Raw genomic sequence first — 27,565 nt, forward strand, 5'->3', positions numbered from 1 at the left:
AATAATCCCTTTATGGAAATTTAGGACTAAATGGTTTCTTTCTCACAGCAAGGAAGGGTTAATTATTTCTATTCGTTTCAGGAATGTGCTGTAGGCCTCACCAAAGTCAGCCAGCTTGAGCTCTCCTTTGTCATTGATGAGAAGGTTTTGTGGTTTGAGATCTCGATGTAAAATCTTCCTTTTATGGCAGTAGGAGAGGCCACGTAGCAGCTGAAACATAAAGATCTACAAGAAAGTGAAATTGAGAGAGCCGCACATTTACTGTCGTGTTCTTTCTCAGGGTCATCTTATAGAAGCAGAATTTGATTTGAAAAATAATATGAAATATTAAAATCAAAATACAATATTATGGAAATTAGATATTATGTTCACATAAGTCTAAAATAAAATAATACCTTCAGTTAGTGGTGAGGGATATGACAATTATTTATTGCTGTGTCAATGATAAGCGTTATTGTAAAAATCTTGATACAATACTACATTTACATTTACTTTTATTTAGCAAACACTTATGTCCAAAGCAACAGACAAATGAGGCAAATAATATATAGTAAACATAGGGCTACGTGTTGTTGTGGAATCAACTAAGCATAAGTGTGGTTAAGCTGAGCTTTCAATTAATGCCAAGTTACAACTGCACTACTTAACATTATTATTATAAGGACAGAATAAACCGATAAGCACCTATCATGTTATGCCTGCTTGTTAAGAGGCTGCAAGAGTACTACAACAAAAATGAGTGATGCAAAACAAAGTAATTTCAACCTGCATAATATCTTAGCACTGCCTGTATATCTAGCTTCATTGTCAATTAACTGTCTCAGTTGTTCAGAATTTAGTGCTTAGATCTTGAACTAAAAACCTGATAAATGTTCATTTGTACTTGAAACTTTTAAAACTTTAGTGTTAAAACATTTTTAAAGCACTTTTGTTGTAATGAGTCAGTTTCTTTTATATGTACAGTATTTTAAAAGCCTTAATAATTAAGTTTATTATTATAACGCCACAAGCAGTGTTTCTTGTGAGGATTAAAATTCCTGTTTAAGCGGCTAAAAGGTCAATTACCATTACTATATACATTATAATTTTGGTGGTTCATAAACAAACAAAAAAAAGTATGATCTATTGATGTAGGAAAGGGGGGGGGTCCATTTAGTTGCTCCATAACTAAATAAAAGAAAAAACAAGTAATAAAAATTACTATCTATAGTCTCTGTCATGGTTGCCTAAGTTAATTGTACACCCGGGATATAGCAATATAGTACTCTCCATATTTTATCTTTTGTAATTCCTTCAAAACATGTGAGCTTGATGCCATTCTTTGAAATATCTATCAGATCCCAGAACAAAGTTTTGAGTTTTGAAGTCATGTTCCATGCTCCACTTCATCTTAAAAGGAACTATTTTTGTAAATGACTATGTTTTTGTTGTATTAACTTCTGTATTATAACCAGTTAAGCAACAAAGATATGAACTGTGTCATATGACATGAATGCTGCTTGGGCAGGTTTTATTTCAAAACATTCCTTTACTTGACACCACAGACTTGCCAATGAAATCAAGTAATATTTTGTTCTTGTGCTGGGGATTTATGTGACAATAGGTTGACTTGACATTTCAGGAGAATGACATGAAGCCTACCTTTACATTGTGCATGCTCATAAGGTTTCCACAGTTGTCCATGTACTGTTTTAAGTCACTGTCCTGTTCAGGATGCAAAAAGTGTACAAAGTTTAGGTGCAGTAACAAGCAACATGCACTCATATATGTGGCCCTAAACAGACTGACATGCCACTATTGAAACAAACTGAAAAGCATTCCAAATCATAGCCTTACTTATAAGTTCCTCAACCATGGATATTGGAAGAGGACGTTTTTAATTTTTGTCATTTATGCTGCATTACATTCAAAGTATTGTAAAATATTGTAATTCTTTCCATTAGGTGTAATATTTCAGCAATCCAATGCCTCCACTTAACGTGTTATAATAACATAAATTGTAAGTCAAAGTATGAAATATGTTTTCTTGATTCCTTCTTAATGATTATAATAAAATCAACCACTCCTTACCAGGTACTCAAAGACGAGGGTGAGTGAGCGGTCAGTGTGGATGATGTCATGCAGAGTTACTATGTTCGCATGCTTGAGATTCTTTAACAGAGACACTGTAGTAACATTCAGATTTCATTATAATTATTCAAATTTTTTTCTGTAATCAAGTCATACAATTGCAAATAACATAAGTAAGAAGAGGCTACTGTGGCCTGAACATTTCATCCCATGTCCCTAAATGGCAGCATTTTTTCACTTCACATAAAACCATGCCATACAGTACCTTCCCGAATGGCTGTGCATGGTGCCCCTTCCTCATGCTCTAGCCGAATCTCTTTCAGAGCCACCAGGTTCTCCGTGAGCTTGCTGCGTCCTTTGAATACTGTAGCATAAGTGCCCTAGTTGCATGAAAAGATTTTCAGACAACCTGTTAAGGCCAACTTTACATTTTTAAAAGATATGTCATGATTCAATTTGTTTTAAAGAGGCAAAGCACAGTGTTCATATAAGGTTTAATTATCATTTCAATTAATGTTCTTTATTAGAATTGTTGTTTTGGTCTTTTGTCATTTGGTTGTGCCATTTTGTTGTATTTTTTGTGTGCTTATGTTGATACCCCCACAGTCTCATGTGACTGAGGACCTGGGAATGTTCCCGTGTTTTTCTATCATTTTTGCTGCAAGTGACACTGATTATCTCTGTACACCTGGGTATATAAGGAATACATACATAACAGTGTAAAAACAGATGTTATTAAAGTTTTTAATATACTATTTTGTGTAATTGTTATTCCATATTTGATCCGCTTTGAATAGAAAATGCTTATGGTTTTTTCACAAAGCAGTAGAATGATCAGACCCTTCGCAGTTGGCCAAACACAACCTTGGAGTTTCAGCATTTCCTGGGTGTGAAAGTAAATGAAAAAGTTTGTGATACTCACCTCCCCCAGCTTTCCTAATTTAACATATGTCTCCAGTTTACCAAAGCCGATGTCAGACTAAAGGAAGGAAAATAGGAAAAAATACATCAAAAGGTTCAGCAATCTTGCTTGAAACAAACAAAAAAAAATTAATTATATATCACTTTAAACTGCATAATATAAGCGCACACACACACACATAACAATTTTTATATATATATACATACATATATATGTATATATATATATATGTATATATACATATGTATATATATATATGTATATATATGTATATATACATATGTATATGTATATATATATATGTATATATACATATGTGTATATATATGTACATATATATATATATGTATATATACATATATATGTATATATATATACATATATATATACATATATATATATATATATATACAGGAGTGGGAAGTCAATCTTATGGACTAATAAGAATCAGTGCATTGCTAGGCATGAAAAAGTCAGTGTGATGGCTTGAGGTTGCTTTGATTGTGACAGAGCTGGAAGTCTTTGCTAAATTCAAGACAATGTCAATGACTAGAGCTATCAAAACATACTTCAACAGCACATCATTCCACCAGGATTATGGCTCATTGGAAAGCCTTCAACAAGAAAATGACCCAGAACACACCTCAAAATTGTGCAACAACTATCTGCTGAAGGATGATGAAGCACAATTGAAACTCATCCTCAATCCCATAGCACTTGATGGCACAAACTGGACAGAACAGTCAAAGCAAAGTATCTCACAAGCACTCTACATCTCTGGGCATTACTGCAGAAATACTCAGAAGACATGTACACTGCCCGACCAAAAAAAAGTCGCCATTTGAATTTTTCGATGGACTGCCTTTAGCTTTGATTATGGCGCACATTTGTCATGGCATTGTTTTCACAAGCTTGCAACATCTCACCTTTTATTTTCATCCAGATTTGCATAAATTTCTCAACGAGATCCTGTATTGACCAGTGAGTTGAACCACTCCATAGGGCCTCCTTCAGCACATCCCAAAGACCTTCAATGAGGTTAAGGTCACAACTCTGTGGTAACCAAGTCATGCGTGAAAATGATTCCTCACGCTCCCTGAACCACTCTTTGACAATTCAAACCCAATGAATCTTGGCATTCTTGTCCGGGAATATGCCCATGCTAACTTGATGGATGTGTAACCTGGCCATTCAGTAGATTCAGGTACTCAGCTGACTGTATTGCTGCATAATGTTGCTGAGCTGTAATAATGACCCAGTCATTAGCTCTTAAGTATTTGCTGATATAAATTCAAATGGTGACTTTTTTTTTGGCCGGGCAGTGTATATTCTTGCTGAAAATTATGTGAATGCTCCATGTAAATCGTTACTGAAACATTATATGCTAACAGTCAGTTAATATCAGCCAAAGGAGTAATGGAGTGTGGGCGGGGATATCTCTGATCTGTCTGCCAGTTTGTTCCTGTTGGAAAAATCCAAGTGTTGTTAGTACTTGAAGATGGGCAGAAACAGCACGATTTCATACTTGTTGTTGTTCATGAGACGGGGCCAGTTTATCAATCCCATCAAAATCAGTCTAAAATGGCCCCAAATCATCATTGAAAAAAATAATCATTGTGATCTCCAAATATTCACTCCCTTCTCATTTGGCTGCCAGGAATGTCCTCTAATAAATCTAAATATCCAATGATTATGCTGCCTGTGACATACTTACACACGGGCCATTTTACACCTATTGCATGTCAGTAAACGTGTTGATGCCTACTTGTGTTGACTTCTCAGTACGAATATCTTTAACGTATAAATATATTGGAACATAAAAAAGTCATTCAAACATTCAACAAATGCTGAATGTTAGCTGTGTATCACATAATTTAAAAAAAATCTCTATTAATGCACATTTCACACAATGCTAAAAATAACTGTAAATGCAACTTAAATGCACATTTCTATCTGAACTCTAGATGAGTCTTTTCCATTTCCTCTACAACGTTCATTTGACTGTTCTGGGCAATTCATAAATAAACTTCTCAGACAAGTTTTTCTTTATAAATGATCAAATCTTCTTATAAATGTTGATACAAATGTTTCTCATCTTTTAATTCATATAAAGACTTAATGAATGAGCTCCTAGGTTATGCGTGTAGCATGCATTACCATGGTGGTGTATGCCACTAAGAACAAAATCAGTGTCATGATTTCAGAGACCCTGAGTTACCTGTACCTCTACTTAGTTATCCAGCTAAGCAAGACATCCAGCTTGGTGATACAGGTCCCACATTCATTGAATCCAACATTACATTAGTATTTTTTGTATTGCACAACACACAAAAGAGGCTAAAAAACACAAAAATCTTTAGAAAAATGACTTGTCAAATTTAATTTAATCAGCTATTTACCCAAAAGGCCAAAATGTTTATGACTGGATTTTCAAATATTTACAAAAACAGATTCAAAAATTGTGGTTTTCACTAAAATTGAATTTATGAATCATTCTTTTATACTAATAAATGTTAACAAGTAGAACTTTTCTGAAATTCCTGTTTCATTTTTACAAAAGAAAAAGCAAAACTCCCGAAATAGAATATGATTTTACCTCTACATGATGTTTTAAGATGAACTGCAGATGTACATCAATTAACCACAATTTCACCACATCATAACTGTACAGTATATGTTTGAGTAGAACTGCAAAATGTCCTTTTCAGGAATTACTCAGGAGGTAAGTGATTTTTAATGTACATTGGTGTGTAATGTAAACTCCATTTGACTGGCTCTGCTTTTGAGGACACTGACTAATACAGTGATAGAAGACAGGTGCTGACCAATGAGGCTCGTCTGGACATCCGGCTTAAGGGTTTGGAGGGTGCAGTGCTGTCCATCTGTAGCTTCTTCAGGAACTCCGGTGGGAGATGTATGTCCATGGGCAAAGACATGCGCTTACTGACATCCTGTACCACAGAAACTTCAATTAACACGAAACACCCTGTGTGTTTTGGGGGATAATGGCATTGAAAGTTTTTATTACAAACACTTTGTTTACCCAGTCTGAGTAATTACCTTACGTTAAATGTTATTTAATTGAATGGTCTATTTTTCACTGTAGTGCATGACTGCAAAATATTGGATTACTCTTTCAGATATCTGTACGTGGTACCTAATAATTCTTTGGTTTATGCCTTCCAGAACAAATTGACATTTTTCTCCATATACTTTTTAAACATTAACATTACTGTGATTGACTGTAAAAATGTCTATGGAAAGGTATTAACTGTTTTATAAAGTGAAGATGTTTAAGTTCAATAAACAACCCTGAAATCTTGAAGAATCTGCCCTGATACTTTTCCTCCTAGAATAATAAGATTAATATTAGTACATAAGGACACAATATTTGAACTCCAAATATATTCTGAAGAGTCCACGTAGTCACTGTTAGAATAAGTCTGAAAAACACTGGTCCTACATACATGTTAAAGAGGCTGTTAGGTGAGGTGTTGGAGCTTTGTATTTTTTTGGTCACAGTTATCCACAGTTGAATAATCTGAAATGGTGTGTTAATTGCTGTAGCTCTACCCAGTAAATGTGAAAATCTAAGCCATTATCTTCTGAATAGGCATATTTCTTTTACTTGGTCACCCTCACCAAAGGTACATTCATGTTGTTCTTGCAGAAAAATGCAAATATAACATATGAACAATGTGATCATGTGACCAGCACAAGGACAAGTAAGCAAAATGGATGGACATGTGGATAGATGAATGAATGTATGCATGGATGGGTGGACAAAAAGACCCCCCCCCCCCAAAAAAAAAAAAAGATGATATTGATTACTGATTGAATGAACACTCTGCATTATTGTAGAACATCATGTAGGGCAGGGGGTCTCCAACTTTTTTCACAGTAAGAGCTACTTTAACAAAGAAAATAATCAGGTGAGCTACTAGGCGGAGGTGGGTGGCGACAGTAAATGTCATCATCGTTTCAGACAAAGTCAAATACACATGTGCAATATATATATATATGCAAAAAATACTTCAGATGTCTTTTAAGTTCTGTGTGAACTACTAAGAACTCACAGTCGATGCACTGCCAACCACTGACGTATATATACTGTGCATGACTATGCAATACCTGCTACAGCTTATGTATACATAAAATTACTGTTCTGTGTGTCAAGTACTGTGGAGGACATCCACACATTCTTATTTGGCCTGCAAGTATATGTATGAAGAATGTATTTATTCCATGTTTTGTACCAATTGCATTATATGTATACCATACTGACCTCCACAGAGAAGCGGTGGTGCTGTGGCGACTTGCTGTGGCAGTGGAATTGAGTGGGGGAATGGCCATCATTCTCTACAGAGAGGGAACTGAGCTCAGGTTGCAGGGTCTGCATTGCCAGCCGGTCTGGTGCCAGGTCTGTATAGTGTACAGAATTACAGGTACAGGGGTGAAATTTAAACATCTTTCAATCAGCTATCGAATACAGGGTCACAGGGGAACCTGGGGGCTCATTTGCAAAAAATGTTTATATATTCTTGTGGAAGAGGAAACGTTTGTACGAAAACTTAATGTTCATACAAACATTATAAGTCAGATTTATAAAACCTTTCACAACCTCCTGAGACCCAAGGAAAAAAGTGTCCTTCAGTTTTAGGTTAATTGTGATTTTCTATGTCTTTGGATGAAATAAGACATCTTTTTTCAAATTTATTTTTATTTTTAATTTCACAGCATGTCCTCTTTAGTGTACAACAGGAATAAATATGTTTCCTTACATCAGTGAAAAGATATATGCAAAAACAAAATGTCCACTGCAATGGACATAAATGAATGGGTGGGGTCTCAGGAGGATAAACCAAGATGTGCATCATACAGGTTATGAATCCCACTTATTCTATCTTCCTTTCTACAGAACAACAATAATAATGTACTATTTTACTCTAGTTTTAGACCAAACTATAGCACAGCAACAGCCACAGTAAAAGTAATGAATAATTTGCTTAAGGCAAACATGGCTGTATATCTTTGTTGGTGTTACAGTACTAGGTCTAACTGCAGCATTCAATACCATGGACTATAATATTGTCTTTGACCAAGAATTGTATGCTCAGTTGAAATAATAATCATAATTAAAAAAATTATACAGTAATCCCTCTGCACTCAACCTGGCTCAGTTTAAAAGCCACATCTGTGTTTTGGGTATCTGCTGTACAGATAGCCAATGGTGGGCATTACAAGAAGTATTGCAGGACCTTAATTTACATTATAGTTGCCAAACCAAATCTAAAACAGTATAAGTAGATTTTCAGAGTACCGTCTCCATGTAATCAGAAGTGCTGTGCATTTGCCTTGGGTTCATATCTTGCTTCATGTTCTTTGAGATTTTTTTCCCCTTAAAAATTGGTAAGTAGGCTCCTCTGTTATTTAAAAAAAAAAAAGTATTTTCTATGTTCACTATATAGAAAATAGATTGCCTGCGGCAACTTATATCTAATGTTTAAGAGAGAGAGTGTCCACCAGAAAACTGTTAACTTATCAAGATAATGATAGCCTACACTGGGTTTTTTGCTCTGACTACACAGAACACATGTAGCCTTCACTTTTTTCTTTAATAACATGCAGGCGTGATATCAGTATGACTATCAACATTTCAAAAATGTTCAAATAGCTACAATTAACTTCAGTGCAAGTGGAACGTGAACACACTCTTAATGTTTTTGAATTAATGAACAAGAGCTAAAAACTAATATAATTAAAATCAAATCAAACACTTGTCCATTGGACCCAATCCCCACTAAGCTTCTTAAAGAATCCCTAGGAGTCCTGGCAAGACCTACAGTATAACTGCCATAATGAATACATCCCTGTTATCAGGTGATGTTCATGACCAACTTAAAGTAGCAGTAATCAAACCACTACTGAAGAAGTCAAGTTTGGATCCTCAGGAGCTCAGCAATTATAGACTTATCTAACGTATAATTTTTGTCAAAAGTTTTGGAGAAGATAGTTGCTGCTCAACTTCACTCATACTTGGAAAGACATAACATACTCTATTGTTTCCAGTTGGGCTTCCGCCCAGGACACAGCACTGAAACTGCCTTGACTAAAGTTGTAAATGACATTACAATGGCAACTGATGTTGACAGTATGACTGCAATAATGCTTCTGGACCTTAGTGCAGATTTTGACATAATTGACCATTCTATCCTATTACAAAGACTTAAATTTGAGGTTGGGTTGTGTGGAATGGTGTTGAAGTGGTTTAAATCATATTTGACTAATTATTATCAATATGTTCAAGTGTCAGATACTTGTCTCCATCATCAATGTCAATGTCAATGTCACCAGTCAAATATGGAGTACCACACCGATCAGTGTTTGATGGCATTACAATGAAGGAGTTTCTATTTTTCTTGCTCATTAATTGCTCTTCATTCTTTTCACCACCCCAAAAGGGAGAGGTAACATGCCAGACTATGCCACCCTGGGAATTTCACCCATGGAAATAACTAATACTCCTTTCATTAACACAATCAGGTTTGATATATGACAAGGCAGGAGATGTGATACCACTTAACAGAATACTTTTATTACACAAATGACTCTAAAAACACAGCAAAACACAAAGGCTTCATCCCAATGATACCCGATAGAAGGTAGGGGTCAGATAAAGTGGGGAATGGATGGTCAAGGCATATGGGCTCCATAAAGAAAATAAATAACCAGACAAAAAAACTCACTCCAATCACGCGTGCTAATACTGCACCGCCATGAAGGTAACCACAATCCAAAGAAAAACCCACGCAGCACACACAAAACACCAGATACACCAACCCCACATTGGCTGGTTCCGGGCTAAAAGGACTAAAACACAAAAGTTAAAATGGCCCACCACTCACACAAGCTAAAAAGAACACTCCCATAAGATGGTCAAGAAACAGAGGGATTCACATCAAACAAAATAAACACCAATAGACTTAATTAATGTAAGTTTAGACAACTAATACCACAAAACAACCAACCTTTAATAACGCAATGTAAAATAAACAAAAACAAAAAAACAAATGTAAAAACAAAAACAACCACTCAACACAAAACAAATTAATCAAAAGAAACATAAAACTAAAACATAAACAGGTTCAACAGAGCAGCAGTGGTCCTACAGCATCCCCACAGCGTTCTTGCAGCCGTTAAATAGTCCAGACACCATCGCTCAGGCTGCACCCTCAATCACACGTGAAAGAGGAAAAGCAAGATGTCCCATAAAAGAGACTGTCCTGCTACGAAGCTGTGTGCACTCCACCTTAAATCAGAATTACTACGTTGCACCGACCGATGGCAATGAGTTGAAAGAAGTGGGGCAACCCGGAAGTGGGCAGTGTCAAAGCTGACAAGTCAGGGAATTCCCTAACTGACACCTAAGCCTTACTGTATATAGAGTGCCCTCGTGTGGATAATTAGTTAACAGGTTGAGCACGCAACACATCCCCCACAAAATCGAAGTATCTCCACTTACTAGACTTGGTCCTTTATTGTTTTCTCTCTACATGCTGCCATTAGGAAACATAATGAGAAAACATAATGTTAACTATCTCTCCTATGCCGACGACACCCAAATATACATTTTGGTTATGCCTAATGACACCACATATATTGTCACTTTAGCTGGATGACTGTCACGGCCTGGATGACTGAAAACTTTTCATCACTAAATGCTCAGAAAACTGAGGTTCTGCTGTTTGGTGGTAGGTTTGCAGATAGGAATTTTATAATTGTACTGTTCTCTCTTTGTGTTTTACTTCCGAAGTGTTAACATAGATAAACAGCCAGCACAAACTCCTTTTCAAGAGTCAGGTAAGAGAGCGGGCTTGCTCCTTTAATGACTTCATACACCACAGATAAGTCAAGATGACAACATTGAATTGGAGTGAAACTAAAGAAAAAAAAATGACCTTAGGGCCTCCTATATAAGCAACATGTAAATCAGAATGCTTAACATTGTAAACCACTAGGTATATAAAGGATAGTTATGACGATTGACATTAACATGAACATAGTGTACAATGATGATAATTTACGAGCACTACACATTAAGCTGTTAAAGTTCACACAAATTGTCCAAAAACTAGTTACTAACAAATGTCAAAAAATGTCACAGCCATTGCTTTCTGAAGGATGCACACCATGGATTGAATTAGATTGCACAGCAGAAACTGCCCACATGCAACCACACCTTACATCTTTTTTTACAGTTCTTCCTACTTCCTGTTTCCTGTTTTTCCTCTGCCATCACAGGCTTCAAAATAAAAGGGCCAGTATCATTTTCATGTCTAACATCTCAAACTTTTCAACAGACAATTCAATATCTTTAAGGTATAAAACATATCCAGGGCAGAACAATAATCTCCACACTCCACTCCAAAGGGCTGAACTTTTTCCTCAGGAGCTCTGTCTGTAATCTAGGTGTCATCTTGGATACAAGCCTTTCATTCAAATCATATGTGGGTGCCGTATCGAAGGTATACTTCCTACAGCTACACCACAACACCAAACCGCAATGATTTCTTATTATTCAAGACACAGAGAAAGTGATACATGCCTTTGTTTACAGTAGGTTAAATTACAGTAATGCTCTGTTATCTGGGAGCACACACTGCATATTAAATACCTTGCTGTGTATTCAAAATTCAGTAGGAATTTTGAATACATAACCCCTGATCATAGTTCCCTGCATTGGCTTTCCGTTAGGTTTAGAGCTGACTTCTTTATAGAATTCTACTGGAAATCCATCTGGACCTGGAGCCTTATTATTGGACATACTTTGAACAGTATGCCCAATAATAAGGCTCCAGGCCCAGATGGATTTCCAGTAGAATTCTATAAAGAATTCTGGACAATTCTGTCACCAACATTCTACAGAATGTTGCAGGAAACCAAGGAAAATGGTAAACTACCACCAAATATGAATTCTGCCAACATTAGTCTCTTGCTAAAACCAGGCAAAGACCCTATATTGCCTACCAGCTATCGTCCAATATCCCTTATTAATGTTGACCTTAAAATAATCTGCAAAGCTCTCTCAAAAAGAATAGAGAAGATAACCCCTCACATAATTCATCCTGACCAAACTGGTTTCATAAAAGGGAGGCACTCATCAACAAACACACGTAGATTACTCAATCTGATAGACTATTCGTGAAATAAAAACTTTCAAATCACAATATTGTCTCTAGATGCAGAAAAAGCATTCGATAGAGTTAGTTGGAGTTTTTTATTTGCAACATTACACAAATTTGGTTTTGGAACCTCTTGCATAAACTGGTTAAAAATATTATATAGTTCCCCAACAGCATGTGTTAGGACAAATGACCAAACATCCTCTAGCTTCAAGAGGGGCACCAGGCAGGGATGCCCCCTCTCCCCCTCACTGTTTGCAATTTTTATTGAACCACTAGCAGTAGCAATCAGACAGGCTATAGTGATTAAAGGCATCAAATGCAAGAATGTGGAACATAAGGTCAGTCTTTATGCGGATGATGTGTTACTCTTTCTCCAGCATTCACAAACCACTCTCTCTGAGGTAATTACATTAATAAACTCTTTCTCAAGAGTCTCAGATTATTCGATAAACTGGTTAAAATCCACAGTTCTTCCAATTAACTGCTCTTTTCAGAATTCTTCCTCCACTCCACTACAATCAGGAGATATCAAATATTTAGATATTAATGTTTCACCTAGGTTGGCAGATTTAACTAAATTAAACCACATCCCACTTTTAAAGAAGGTAGAGGATGATCTGGCTAGATGGAAGTCCCTACCCATACTGTATCACTCATGGGACGGGTCGCCTCAATAAAAATGATGGTGTTGCCAAGAATTAATTATTTATTTACAATGATCCCGAGCAAACCATCACCTGACTGGTTTAGATCTCTGGACTCCGCCATCTCTAAAGTCCTTTGGAAAGATAAACCACCGTGTATTAGCTTAAAAACGCTGCAAAGGACCAAGGACAAAGGAGGACTAGATCTGCCTAACTTTCACCACTACTTCTTAGCCAACAGGCTTCAAAACATCTCAGGGTGGCTAAAACATACCCTCTTAGATGAACCTTGGCTAGACGTAGAACAGGCACTATGCAATAACATAGAGATTTCGGATCTACCATTCATTAGCTCAAACATTAAACGACACGAATGCTTCAAAAGCATCAGTATCAGCTCTTCTCTGACAGCATGGTGGGAGTTTCTAAAAACGACTGAGTCTTCATTAATCCCATGCAAACGTACTCCCATCTGGAACAACCCTGACATACTACTAAACAATAATATGATAAACTTCCCGGATTGGAGTGGTAAAGGTATTAAATACTTGGAACATATATTCGAAGAAATAGACTTTATCCCCTTTGACATATTAGTTAAAAGATATGGGATTAACAAGAATAGATTTTTAGAATATCAACAAGTTAAATCTATAGTAAAAAGGAAATTAAAGTCTAATCAAATCAAATTACAAATACCACCAAGTGTGGCAGAATTCCTTAATCTCAAAACTCCCAAATTACTGTCTAAAATATACAGGACACTTTCCAAAATGGATGGATCAATATCCCTTCCTATTAGAAAATGGGAGGCAGATCTATCAATCAGCTGGGACCACAATTTCTGGTCTAAGACATGTTTAAAAGCCTTTGAACTGATCAGAAGTTCCAGTTTACAATTAATACAATACAAAATCCTGCATAGAGTGCACTATACAGGGCATCGGATGTTCAGGATGGGTTTATAGAGGAGGAGAATGGACTCAACCTGGGTGTCTATTGTCTTATGTAGTCTGGGAGTTGACTGAACGGTGGGGTGGGTGTAGTTTTTCCTCTGTGGTGGGGTATGGTTGGCTGCCCCGGGCTCTGTGGTGCCCGGTGGTGCCACTGCTCTGGGCCCTGATCTGGATGGGCCTGGACCTCCCGCCCTGGGTGGATTCCGCGGAATGGGGGTGCTTATGGGGGTCAGCGGGGGAGCTGGCTCCAGAGGGGGGGTACTTGCCCCCTCACCAGTCCTTTCCTCCCCATCCCTAAGTGCTTCCCTCCTTCCGCTCCGTCACTCCAACACACATGTAGGGCTTTGAGGTGCAGGTGCGTCGCTGGGATGCAGGGGAGGTATTCCTCCTATGTCCCCCCGTGACCACCTGTGTCTCAATCATACACCACAACTTAGACACTCTCATTACTTACTCTCTCATGACACATACATTTAGGGCCTTGGGGGTGGGCACACAAAATGGCGTCCAGAGGGCGGTCTGTTTATTCAGCCTTACCTCTGGTGCCAGTGCCCACTTCTCAATTTTAAGTTGCACATAGACATTGAGGGTTCTGGGGAGGGGCCGAGCTGACACCAGCTGTTGATTGACAGAGGGTGGTTAGCGCATGCCCTTCCCCTGTTTTAAAGCACTTTAGAACAACACGCACCAACACCACATATGAGCGGGCGGAGGGAGGCATGGGGTCTTTTCACACCCCCGTTCTCTGTTCGCCATCTGGAGCCGGGGGCTGAGAAGAGCTGGCCGTCCGGTCGGGGTCTGGGTCTGGTGGGCTTCTCAGCTGCTGCGGGGTCCGGGGTGGTCTTCTTGTCCCCACGCCAGAGGAAAAAAAAAAGGGGTCCATCTCCGGGGTCTGGTGGCGGATTGCCCCTCTGGGGGTGGTGGTGCCTGGATCTCGGAGTATAGAGTATATATGGGGAGTGTGAATGTGTGTACGGCGTTCATTTCTGTGTGTCTCCATGTTGGGCGCATGGGTAAATATTTGTTTATGTGCGCATGAGGGTGGGAACGTATGCTTGTGTATGTGTACGTCTGTTTGTCTATACGCATGTGTCAGGTTGGGTCTTACACTCCACCTGGAATAACATCTCAGGCTCTGTTGCCCCCCCCCACACTCCCTGTCGGTGGATGAGGCCCCCGGCTGTCGATGCGTTGGGGGTTCTCGATGTCCGGGGCTGGATGCTCTGGTGTGTGCTGGCTCACTCTCGGCGGTTGCCTGCCGGGGCCTGGCCCTTCCGGCTCTGTCGGGGCCCCGGCTGGGGGGTGGGGGGGCCCTTGGATCTCTGGGCCCAGGGCCCGGTCTGCCCTGGTGTGGTCAGCCGCCGGCGGGGCCTGCGTGCTCACCGCCACGGCCCCCTGGGGCTCCTGCGTTGTGGCTGCCGGATGGCCGCCCTCCGGAGCACTCCTCTGCCCTTTTCTGGGTGGGGGCTGCAATTGTCCCTGCGGTGGTCCTCCTGGGGTTCCCGTGCCCTGTGGGGCCTCTGGATGTCTAGGGCCCGGGTCTCCTCCGTGTCGACTTCATGACCTGGGTGGGCGGGGCTGTGGCTCCCCACACACACTACTAGACATTTACATGGAGAAACCTTAGGAACACCAGCACGCTGACACACACAGGTGTGCACACAGGTGCTCACGGACGCGTGCTCACGGACACACACTGTCTTGATCGGCTGTTGCTTCTGGGCATGTGTTGTAATGCTGTTTGTGCGTGCTGTTCAACAACATTTAACGTTTGGTGGTCGTTGTGATTAGTACAGATGTTGTATGTTGTCTTTCTCTTTTCAGCAGACATGGAAGCAGATTATCTGTTTTGTTTTTTTCTTTTCTCTCCTCTCTCTCCCTCTCTCTTTCCCCCTTCTTCTCCTTTGTTTCCCCCCTTCTCTCTCCCTCGCCTTCTCTTGAGGAAGTAAATAATAAATAAATAAATAATAAATAAATAAATACAAATAAATAAAGTAGTCCTCCGCAGAGGGGGGGTGGTGGAGGGAGTTAAAAAAAAAAAAAAAAGGTTTAGAGCTGACTTCAAAGTTCTTCTAAATATAAGGCATGAAATATTATCATATGGCAACTAACATAATGCCTTACACACTGAACCCTTGAAAGAAAAGTATATATTAGCCTGCCCTAGGTATATGTTAGTACTGAAACACCTTTTTAACACCTACATTTGTAATGTGTTGACACTGTATAAAGATACATAACATGAAAAGTTGAACTTTATCGTGAAATATAGTTAAAAAATTTTGAGCAATCTCATTTGCATTATGTGAAATAATAGTTCATAATCAGAATGATAACATTATTATAAAATATAATGTAAAGATTATACGTAGAAGATACACATTATGCAATGTATTTTATGGAATTATTTAAAAGTAAAAATATTTCATAAATAATAATAAATAGTAATAAATATTTATTTATTCACATTTATTTATAGATATTTTTTATTTTTATTGGCATTCCATACAAACAAATTAGGTGTTTGGTTACCCTGAAATGTGCCAATAGCTTTTGATTTCTTCTCCTTCTTTTAATGTTTGGCAGATTCTGCATACGGAAGTGATTTATGTGATTTATTTGTGTTAAGTTGCAGGAAAGTCAGATCCGATTACAAATGGTCGGTTAAGACGCATGCGGAAACGCACGTTAATGCCAGGGCCTGAGATTGCAGTTTCTTATGGCACTCTGTACTCCATGATAAAATGATGAAAAAAATGCAGCAGCCAGAGTTCTTACAAAAACTAAAAAATATGATCATATTAGCCCTGTTCTATGCTCCCTTCTTTGGCTTCCATGCAAATCTTGGATTGATTACAAGATACTGCTGTTGACCTATAAAGTACGGTGGCCCCTAGAGACAAAACACACACAAAAGAAAAAGCAGAAACAAAATGAAAATGCGCAGCAAATTAAAAAAACACACAAAAGAAAAAGCAGAAACAAAATGAAAATGCGCAGCAAATTAAAAAAACACACGCAAAAGAAAAAGCAGAAACAAAATGAAAATGCGCAGCAAGTTAAAAAAACACACGCAAAAGAAAAAGCAGAAACAAAATGAAAATGCGCTGCAAATTAAAAAACACACACAAAAGAAAAAGCAGAAACAAAATGAAAATGCGCAGCAAATTAAAAAAACACACGCAAAAGAAAAAGCAGAAACAAAATGAAAATGCGCAGCAAGTTAAAAAAACACACGCAAAAGAAAAAGCAGAAACAAAATGAAAATGCGCAGAAAGTTAAAAAAAACACAAGCAAAAGAAAAAGCAGAAACAAAATGAAAATGCGCAGCAAGTAGACAATCCCAAACCGGAAGTGCTCCACCACGCTAGGGGGCGCGGTGAGCTCATGTGGCACAGTCGCTACACAGTAGTGATGGGAAGTTCGACTGAATTAACTGATTTGATTCTTTCGAGCTGTCCGTTGTAATGAATCGATTCTAAAATCGATTCTGTGATTCACGATCCCAAGAGCCATTGCGGCGTTCACAACAGTAAATTATTGCATTTCTGCATAATAAAACCATATGTCTTTCATCAAAAACCAAAGATATTTATTAACTTTGACGTTTACACAACAACTTATGCAAGTTTACTCATGCTCATTGTATGTGTGTGTGATTGTATTGGTAATATTGCAGTTGTTAACTGTGATGTAGTCCTTGATACTCATGCACATGAATTTGGCTAAAGTCAAGAAAATAAGAACTATATAAACACGCGTGTTTATTCAGCATCGACACCCTTTCTGCTTTTTATATATTGTTTTTTTTATTGTGAATAGTCAAGCTGAACATTTTTGTTGAACACCAGCCCCATCTTTCAGTCAAATAACGTAACCTTGAGACACCGTTTGATTTATTATCCGATCCCATGATTCGTTGACTCATACGGTCAGGCGCAAAAAAGACGGAAAAAAAGTGAATCACAGAATCGATTTTAGAATCGATTCATTACAACGGACAGCTCGAAAGAATCAAATCAGTTAATTCAGTCGAACTTCCCATCACTACTGTGTAGCGACTGTGCCACATGAGCTCACCGCGCCCCCTAGCGTGGTGGAGCACTTCCGGTTTGGGATTGTCTACTTGCTGCGCATTTTCATTTTGTTTCTGCTTTTTCTTTTGCGTGTGTTTTTTTAACTTGCTGCGCATTTTCATTTTGTTTCTGCTTTTTCTTTTGCGTGTGTTTTTTTAACTTGCTGCGCATTTTCATTTTGTTTCTGCTTTTTCTTTTGCGTGTGTTTTTTTAATTTGCTGCGCATTTTCATTTTGTTTCTGCTTTTTCTTTTGTGTGTGTTTTTTAATTTGCAGCGCTTTTTCATTTTGTTTCTGCTTTTTCTTTTGCGTGTGTTTTTTTAACTTGCTGCGCATTTTCATTTTGTTTCTGCTTTTTCTTTTGCGTGTGTTTTTTTAACTTGCTGCGCATTTTCATTTTGTTTCTGCTTTTTCTTTTGCGTGTGTTTTTTTAATTTGCTGCGCATTTTCATTTTGTTTCTGCTTTTTCTTTTGTGTGTGTTTTGTCTCTAGGGGCCACCGTAATAAAGCACTGAAAGGCCTTGCATCAGAATATCTGAAAGATGTAATGGGCTCTTAGAACCAGTGTTGATTTTGTCAGCAAAAATTTTGATAATAAGTATTTGTTGACAACCTTTTATTTCATGATTAAATTGTAATGACAACGTAAATGAAAAAATGTTTGACAATAAAAATTACAGCGAAATCTCATTATGCTCTGATGAGTACAGACGAGACAAAATTGCTGCCTATGTTTAGACAGACAACCTACGTAGATCACAGTAGCCATCTCAAAGCATTGGTTGTTATTCTTTTTAACCGATCATTTACATATGCATAAATCTGCAAGTGCACGTACCAGCTCTCACAGTCCCCATGCATCTTTCTCATTGGATGATTTATTTTTCCCACTTGGTGCATGTCTGCACAAATGCCAGCTTCCAGTATAAATAATGTTCACACTAATATATCTTCCGGTTCCGCTGTGGGATGGCCGAGACGAGAGCTCCGCATGTACTCAACAAAAACATAATACAAGACTAAAAAATAATTTTTATCATCAAGCCATTCGACTACAACACTTGAACACACATGTCACACTTCATTGGATGCATTTACGATCTGTTCCCATAAAATACTGTCTCAGGTACACCTTGCACTTTGCACTTCATCTTTATTTTTATCTTTATTACTATAAAAAATAAAAGTACTATGTGCAATACTGGTACTTGACTGCCACCTTAAACCATTGACAATTGCACTGCTGCCCACTCTTGTCACTTTATTTCATGTGTAAGAATGTTGTCTTACTTCTCTGTAATATATTACTGAGAGACTTGTTTATTCTCGTCAATCACATTTCATTGCAATGTTGAGCCTGTGCTAACTTGCATGTGACAAATAAACAAAACTGAACTGAACTGAACACTACACGATTTTAGCTCTGATTTTCTGCTCGTCGTTTTTGGAAATTGCCCACAAAATCCCAAGATTGGAGGTAAATTGGTCTACGATCGGCACTGGCAAGTTGGCACTTGATCGCTATGTGTGAACTGTTCCCAACACGACCTGACAGAGTTGCCAGTGTGTCACGGGTGCCCATCGCATATCTAGCAAGCTAAATATCTGGACCTGTTGGCGACGCCAAATCCTGTATGTGTGAAAGGTGCAGCAACTGGCAGTGAGTGCAATGATGAGCCACAGCCAATGAGAGCACAAGATATGGGGTGAAGTGAAACCCGAGGGAGGAATTTAAAAGTGTTTATGCAAGGATCATCTTGGAGAGAAGTACATTCCTGAAACTAAACCGAGATAAGCAAACTGCATCTAGTAAACAGAAGGAAAGACACATAAGCTTAATGCTTAGTCCTAAATGATACACTAATCTCCCTTTATTGGCGCTTCAGCAATTTTACAGTATTATGTACTTTCTGTTCTTGAAGAAGAGTAATTCTAAATTGTGAAAACAGGTTTTGTACACAGTTAAACAGGTGTTTGATAGGTGTTTTGGTACCCTAATAAAAAAAATTTTTACAGTATAAAATGGGCATACAAATTTTATGGGTGTTTTAATGGCCTAATTTTATTTTATTCACTACAGCTCTAACAGTTACATACAGTTCAGCATTGAATACAGGTACACCAGCACATCAATCACATCACAAGATGAGAAGGAAATAATAAAAAGATTACAGAAACATAAGAACCAAAGCAACTAGATAAAATGTTCCCAAACCCATTTAACCAACATTGCTTAGTTTGGATATTTCTTCACCTATATATTGCAAGAAATGGTCCCACATTTTAAGGAATCTGTCAATAGTATTATTATTAGCTTAGCCTTTTCAAGGGAAGCAAATTCAATAGAGTGTTGTACCAGTATGTGACTGCTGGATGTTTGTCAGAAGTCCATTTATCAAGAATGTATTTCCTTACCACTGCTAAAAGATCTCTTAAAAGTTTGTCTCTTCTATTAGGAATGTTGCTGACAGAAGAACCAAATCCTAGGACTCTGGGATTTGTCATGCCCAGCTCCATCCGATCCTCGTGTGTGCCACGCCCACCTCGTGACCTCGTGTTAATCCCTGATTGTCATCACATGTTTCCTGTTTCTCTTGGCTTGTCTGGTGTATATTAGTCCGCGTCTCCCACTGTCTCCCAAATCGGTCATTGTGTATTGTCCGGATGTTCGTGCCTGTCTGCTCTTTCGTTGCCAATAAACCCCGTTTGTCCGTCTTCACGGCTCCGCTCGCCTCCTTCTCTGCTCGCCAGCTTGCAATCGTGACATAATGACCGATCTCCCCAAAGACTCACCGCGGCAGGACAAGGACCTATGGCTCGTCCTACTGCACGAGGTGGGTTACTGGCGAGAGCTGCCGGAGATCTGAGAGGATCCCGGCTTACTCGCCCAGGCGGAGAAGAGCTGGACCGTATTACAGGGAGTCACTCCGCTCACGGAAGCGCACACAATGGCGGAAGTGCGCTCCCTCTTGCAACAGCTCATCTGCGAATGAAGGAGAAGCAGCAGTCGCCGATCTCCTTCTCAGGGACAACCCCGCCTCCACCTACCTGTCCCGGCCGGCAAAAGAAGAAGAGGCGCAGGGGAAAAGGAAGGGAAGAAGCCCAGACGATCTTCGTGGGGGCTTGCTCTCTTCGCCCCGCTTTCATCCCTGCCAGTGGGCACGGGGACTTCCCGAGCATCCGGGAGGTCGCTCCCGCTGCCAGCCCCGCCGACGAGCAGCCGCCTCCCTTGGAGGCTTATAACTTTCGGGCAGAACTCCTGGGCCAAGGAGGGATACGGGCGGTAAGGGACGCTGTTCCCCGGGTCTCCAAGGCCCTTAAAGGGGTAACGCCTGCGCCAGACCTGCCTGCTCAAGACCTCCCACCTGCTGCTGCTGCCGCCGCACTGCCCGCGGCACCGCCTGCTGCTGCTGCCGCCGCACTGCCCGCGGCACCGCCTGCTGCTGCTGCCGCCGCTCTGCCCGCGGCCCTGCCAGACGCCGCCGCTCTGCCCGCGGCCCTGCCAGACGCCGCCGCTCTGCCCGCGGCCCTGCCAGACGCCGCCGCTCTGCCCGTGGCACCGCCTGTCTCGCCTGTCCAGCCCGTCCCGCCTGTCCCGCCTGTCCAACCCGGCTCGCCCGTCCCGCCTGTCCAGCCCGGCTCACCCGTTCTGCCTGTACAGCCCGGTACGCCCGCGGCTCCGGCTGCGTCGCCTGCCGCCACGCCCGTGGCTCCGGCTGCTCCGGCTGCACCGCCTGCTACCTCACTGTAGGCCCTGACTACTATCCCCTCAGCACTGGTCCCAGTCCCCGAGGAGGTCCCAGACAATCAGACCCCCACTCCTTTCTCCTTGGAGGAGGAGGAGCTTGAGTGGGACCCCTCGGGGACCTCCCTTGCGACTCTATCACCCTTACCCCAGCGAGGCCCGACACCCCCCAGGACCCCGCCTTTCCGTGTCCCGTAAGGGGAGGGGACACAAACGTCGGGCCCGGGTCCTGCCTGCCTTGCCCCCTGGCTCACCCGTGCGTCCCCTGGCCATGGCTCTGTGGCTGCCTGCGGGTCCTGCGGCGCCGGCTCGGTGGTCGCCTCCGGGTCCCCCCCCGGTGCCTCGGGGCCGGTCCTCGGTCCTGCCTCCGGCTCCATGTCGACCGCCTCCGGGCCCCCCTGCTTTGGCGGGGTGTTGGACGGCGCCTTCTCCGGCTTCCCCTTCGCCTGCCACAGCTTCCCCCTCCTGCCTGCCGGCGCCGGTGGTCCCTCCTGCTCCCTCCATGTCCCCTCCGTCACTCCCTCAACCCGTTCCCTTGGCCCCTGTGTGGTCTCCTGCAGCTCCTGCCTCCCTCTCGCCTGCGTTCACTCCTGGCCCTTTTGTTCCGCCTTTCGGTGTTCCCCCTGTGTCTCCCTTTCTAGTCTGTCTGTCTGCGTTTCCGGTCCTTTGTCGGGTCCTATCGTGGCTTTTGCCTTTGTGCCTGTTTTGTGTTTCCGTGCTGTTTCCGGTTCCCCGTTGATGTCTTGGTTTTTTTTTTCAGGTCCTGTTCCCTTGTCTCGTCCGTTGCCTCCCCTCGGGCACGCCCCGTGTGCACGCCTTTGGGGGGGGGGTCTGTCACGTCCAGCTCCGTCCAATCCTCGTGTGTGCCACGCCCACCTCGTTACCTCGTGTTAATCCCTGATTGTCATCACGTTTCCTGTTTCTCTTGGCTTGTCAGGTGTATATTAGTCCGCGTCTCCCACTGTCTCCACGATTGGTCATTGTGTATTGTCCAGATGTTCGTGCCTGTCTGCCCTTTCGTTGCCAATAAACCCCATTTGTCCGTCTTCACGGCTCCGCTCGCCTGCTTCTCTGCTCGCCAGCTTGCAATCGTGACAGGATTGAGTAGAAGAGCCATTTTAGTAATCTTTCTTATCTCTGTACAAATATTTACCCAAAATGCCCTTATAAAAGAACACGACCATATACAGTGCTTGTAAGTGTTCGAGTGCACTGAGCACTTATTACACTTTCCAGAGACAGTAGAATCATATTTGTATAGCATAAAGGGGGTAATGTACTATTTGTGTACACTTTTAAACTGCCTCTCTCCAAATTGGTTACTACTTACTGTATATTAACATGTATCCTCCCAGACATCATCTGAGATCTGAACATTGAAATCTAGTTCCCACCGATCCTAATGGCATTGCTGGACACCTCATGCTCTGCATACAGCGTGCTATATGTATTTGATATAAAACAATGGGATATGTCCCTAGATGATAGTAAATTTTCAATGGGCGAGAGGTTCTAAAATATTGGAACAATGGAGATAACAAAAGTTCTAGCTCTAGCTAACTGCTCACCCCCCGTTAGGCCTACAGCGTGAGGTGCAGAGCTGGGTGGGGATCAGTGCCATTGGCTTTGGATGAACAGAATTATCTGTGCTGTAATTATAGTTTCACACTCCCTTATGGATTTAGAATGCTGACATTTAGGAACTCTCCATGCCTGCGTTCCCACTTCCCTTTTCCCCCTTATGCTGCCATACCCATATCTGCTGGAGCTTACATATTGCACTCACTTAACTGTTTGCCCTGCCTCTAATCTCCCCTACTTTGGCTAATGCACTTTTTATCCCCATCATCCCTCATGGGCTGCACTGCCTGTAGACCCAAAAGTAAAGATACCCTGCCTACCTTGCTGCCTGTGATGCCCCTCCTGCCTGCTGTCACACCCAGCTCTCTTTGTCTGCCAGGTCCTCCTGTTCTGCCCCCTGGCATGGCTAAACAAACCATGCCTGGTGTTTGTTCGTCTAACCTCTCATTCCTGCCTTCTCGTTGATCACTCCCACCCAGCTTCCTGTTTTTTTCTCATTAATCTTTGTATTTAAGTGTTGCTTAGTACTGTGCTCCCTAGATCAGTCATTAATGTTGCTGCCCTATCTTGCCCATGTTTTGCATCTCTCTGGCCCGTACTTGGTCTTCCTTACATCCTGGTTTTGTGTCCCTGTATGTTTATTATACCCCCTTCCGATTGATCTTGAAAAGAGGCCCCTGGGCTGTGATGTGAGCCCAAGCATTCAAGCTTCCCAGCATCCTACTAACTAGATTCCCATGCTTCCCCAAATCAGGAGACCAGGACCCTTGGATCTGCCTTGCCTGCAAGCGAGTTTTTTTTTCTCTTCCTCAATGATCTCCTGACTTGGCATGCCTGAGGGAGATAGAGCAGCTTGTCAGAAAAGAAGCCATCCAGCCCATTGCCTCCCCAAAGCTCTCTACCAGTTCACACTGCAGGCAACAGAGATTAAAGTAGTGGACTGAATCAAAGGCAGAGAGCAACCTCACAGCTGCTGCCACACCTGGACCATGAGAGGCCGCTACACGCAAGTTCTGGGCTTCAGGGCCAGATGAAGTCTGTGCCATCTCATCCAAGTGCTTACAACCTGATCCACAAAGGACCACAGATTGTTCGGAACCTCCAGAGCCCAGTCCAGAGACGATTGCTTGGCCCAGGCTCCCAGGCCAGGTGAGACCACCTCAGCTCTCAGGTTCAACCCAGCCTGCCTCCAGGTGTCCTGGCCGAGCCCAGTATACATTGGGTGTCTAAGCTTCACCCCACCTGCCCCAGTGGGTTCCAGGTCCTCGCCAGCAGTCACATCTACTCCTGCCTCGCAGTCACCAGCAGACAAGCCTACAATCTCCCAGTCTTTGCCTGCCTCATCAGCTCCTACCTCATTGCCAGTGGGCGCATCATCAACTCCTGCCTCATCGCCTCGTTGGCTCCTGTCTTGAGGCCTGTAGTCGGCTCATTGGCTTCTGCCTCGTTGGCTCCTGTCTCATGACCTGTGGCTGTCTCGATGGCTCCTGCCTCACTTGCGGCCACCCAGTCAACTTCCACCTTGCCTGCAGCTGCTCAGTTGGCTTCCGTCTCACCTGCAACCGCCCCATCAGCTCTAGTCTCGACTCTGGCCATATCATCCCCAGACTCCTCAAAGGCACCTGCCTCATTCCCTAATGTCTGACCAGTGCTTGCCCCTTCGTCTCCAGAGGTGCTGTGCGCATTCACATCCCCGCTTCTGGAGGCCCCTTGGGCTCTTGCCATATTCTTTGATAGTCATATTTTTTGATGGAGTCAGCCTTGTTCCTGACGTCCTACTTGCCGCCGGTCTTGTGCCTGATGCCCCTACTACTGCGGGTCCAACATCCAACTTTCAGGCCATCACCAGCCCAGAAAGAAAGGACCCAGAGGACACCCTGTTGGACTATTTAGAATGGGACCCTCTGGGTCTTGCACTGGGTCCAGCCCTGTGGACCCCCCTGCCTCAGTCCAGGACTCAGACCTCCCCAATCACAATTCCTAGGGTGGTCACAAGCATTGGTGGGGACTCAAAAGGGGAGCTGACTGATTCTTCGTCACCATCAGGGTTGGCCATTTCCATTCCCGTTCTACCCTGTCTGTGTCTCTGTCCTGCCAGTCCCTGGTTATCCCTGGGTACTGTCAAGCACAGCCTGCTACTTTTGCCTGATCCTCATGTTATTCCACCTGGCATGGATAAACAAACAATACCTAGTGCTTGTTCATCCTGCCTCTAATTCCTGCCCTCTTGTAAATCACTCCCACCTGCCTCCTGTTTGTTTCGCCTTTCACAGGATTAAGGCTCTGTTCATACCTCGTATTAGCATGCATCCTGGGTGATCAGACAAGTGGACAGCATTAAATATACATCCGTTCACACCTGGCATTAACATGCGTCTCTGCGTGCATCTTGATTGACTGCTTGTAATTGGATCCCACTGTCCCGCAACTTATTTAAATAAGCACGTAAATCAGTTCCATATGCAGAATCTAGAATCTGCCAAACATCAAAAGAAGAAGGTATAAAAAGCTATTGGCACATTCATCAAAGTCTGTAATAAATATATGTTCTGTGCAAATTTCAAAACATCTTTAATAAATCACTTCTTACATAATTTATTTTTCCTGAATTTGCATGGAACATTAATGATGCGTATTTTGACAATGTTTCCATGTGAATGGGTCGTGACAGTACGATATTAAACCATCTTCCCAGTAAATTCAAACTTATTTTTTGGTGTTGTAGAGGAAAAGATGTGTTGTTTACAATGATGTGTAGTACACAATGGGCCATTCTGCACTGACATACGTTCTGACAAGCTGCTGAGAAGTTCTGATCAAGTCAAATACCGTTTGCATGTATGTACGCCCACATAAGGACATCAGCTGAGTAGGCAGTCCTTCAAAGTGGCCCAGGACACATTCGCATTCACACTGCTATAAGAATGCGGTCATATGCGTCCCAGACCACCTCCAAATGTGGCTTGAGTGATCAGATCTCAATGCGTTTTCAATGTGTTTTGGATGCGTTCACACTTTTATTTACCGCTGTGCTCTTGTGATCGGATCACCCAGGACACATGTTAATGCCAGGTGTGAACAGGGCCTAAGTGTAGCTTAGTCCTGTGCTCCCTAGATCAGGCATTAATGTTGCGGCTCGGCTTTTGCCCATGTTTTATCTCTCAAATGGTTTTCCCCACATGGTTTTCCCTGCATCCTGATTTGTGATCACGTATACTTAATAAACCCCCTTTTGGCATGGCTGTCTCATCTGTTCCTGCATCCTTCACCCTGCCATGGATGACACCGGCCCTGCTACTGTATGACTTTTCAGCCTGCCATTGGAAGCAGCACCATCACCTGCCTGCCCTCTGCATTTACACTTCAATCTTAAAAATTGCATAGTACCAAATAGGATTTTGCTCATTTGACTTCCTCTGCCAGCCCCTTTGAGTCTGTTTCCTCCCAAAATGTCTTCCTTGCCACTGACTTGCTCACCTGAGGCTTTAGGCAGGGGTAATGTAAAGTGCTTTTAGACAATGAATTGTTGTGGAAATGCACTATACAAATAAAACAATTAAATGTGTGAGTTTATTACAAGTGAAATAAATTGTTTTACAATACAATACTGGCTCAGACTGTGTAAAATCTAAATTCAGGACTTTTTTCAACTTGTATAAGAAACAATATTAAATAATTCAGAAAACAGGGCCCAAATGGCACACATGCACTATATTGCCAAAAGTATTGGGACACCCTTCCAAATCATTGAATTCAGGTGTTCTTTCCATAACTACTGTGTTAGGAGGCCAGAGGCTTCAAAAACCAGAGAAGGCCACAGTGTTCCGAAAGGTGCGAACTTTTATTCTATTCTCCCAAAAAAGTGCACAAAAAAGATCACCTAAAACAGGCTATATCCTGGCAGACCCTACATCAATAATAACTGCTCCCATTTAGCACCCTCTCCAGGGTTTATATAGATCTTAATCCCTCCTCTTGGAGCAATTAATCCAACAATTAACATCCTCAAAGCAATACATCCCACGTACTCAGTTCTAAAATATACTATGTAAAACCACCATTTTATTCAAATTTATTCCTAAAACCAACAAAAATATAATAGAAAAATATAAATTTTATTATAATGTGCAAAAATACCCCCCCAACCACTTGCTTTTACCCAATAAATTGTCAACACCCTCCCCCCCCCATCACACAATTGTAATGGTAACATCTTTTCAGTTTTACAAATAAAACAGAAAGGATGTTTAATATACCAAGACAAAGCTGAACAATCCTGGATAGAATCCATATTACAAACAACATTACTTCAAGGTGGAAGGAAGATACCTAAATTTAATTCAGAAGTTAACCGCAACATCATGATTATGTTTACAACTTTATAAAA

At 41.6% G+C, this 27,565-nt stretch overlaps 1 protein-coding gene and 1 long non-coding RNA gene across 4 annotated transcripts in view; both read right to left on the minus strand.

Annotated features, from left to right (window-relative positions):
• The window catches only part of cdk18 (cyclin dependent kinase 18), a 120,417-nt gene that overhangs the window by 8,176 nt on the left and 84,676 nt on the right, over positions 1 to 27,565 (minus strand). For 2 of the 3 annotated variants that reach the window (XR_002836967.2, XM_023802134.2), the window contains exons 3-9: positions 7,278 to 7,414; positions 5,818 to 5,943; positions 2,993 to 3,049; positions 2,336 to 2,450; positions 2,071 to 2,165; positions 1,642 to 1,704; positions 102 to 225 (exon numbers count right to left, since the gene is read on the minus strand). Coding sequence is in view for 2 of the 3 variants with exons in the window: in XM_023802134.2 (XP_023657902.1) it covers positions 102 to 225; positions 1,642 to 1,704; positions 2,071 to 2,165; positions 2,336 to 2,450; positions 2,993 to 3,049; positions 5,818 to 5,943; positions 7,278 to 7,414 (717 nt within the window). In the remaining variant the exon portion in view is untranslated. The remainder of the gene's footprint in view (positions 1 to 101; positions 226 to 1,641; positions 1,705 to 2,070; positions 2,166 to 2,335; positions 2,451 to 2,992; positions 3,050 to 5,817; positions 5,944 to 7,277; positions 7,415 to 27,565) is intronic. The other variant, XM_023802135.2, reaches the window with a different exon arrangement.
• On the minus strand, positions 10,839 to 11,388 carry LOC111838805 (uncharacterized). Its single transcript, XR_002836968.2, has 2 exons — positions 11,155 to 11,388; positions 10,839 to 10,931 (listed from the first exon to the last, which is right to left on the minus strand). It is a non-coding gene; the product is annotated as an uncharacterized lncRNA (long non-coding RNA).

Source organism: Paramormyrops kingsleyae, chromosome 8 (assembly GCF_048594095.1).
Source record: "Paramormyrops kingsleyae isolate MSU_618 chromosome 8, PKINGS_0.4, whole genome shotgun sequence".
Lineage (NCBI taxonomy): Eukaryota > Metazoa > Chordata > Actinopteri > Osteoglossiformes > Mormyridae > Paramormyrops > Paramormyrops kingsleyae.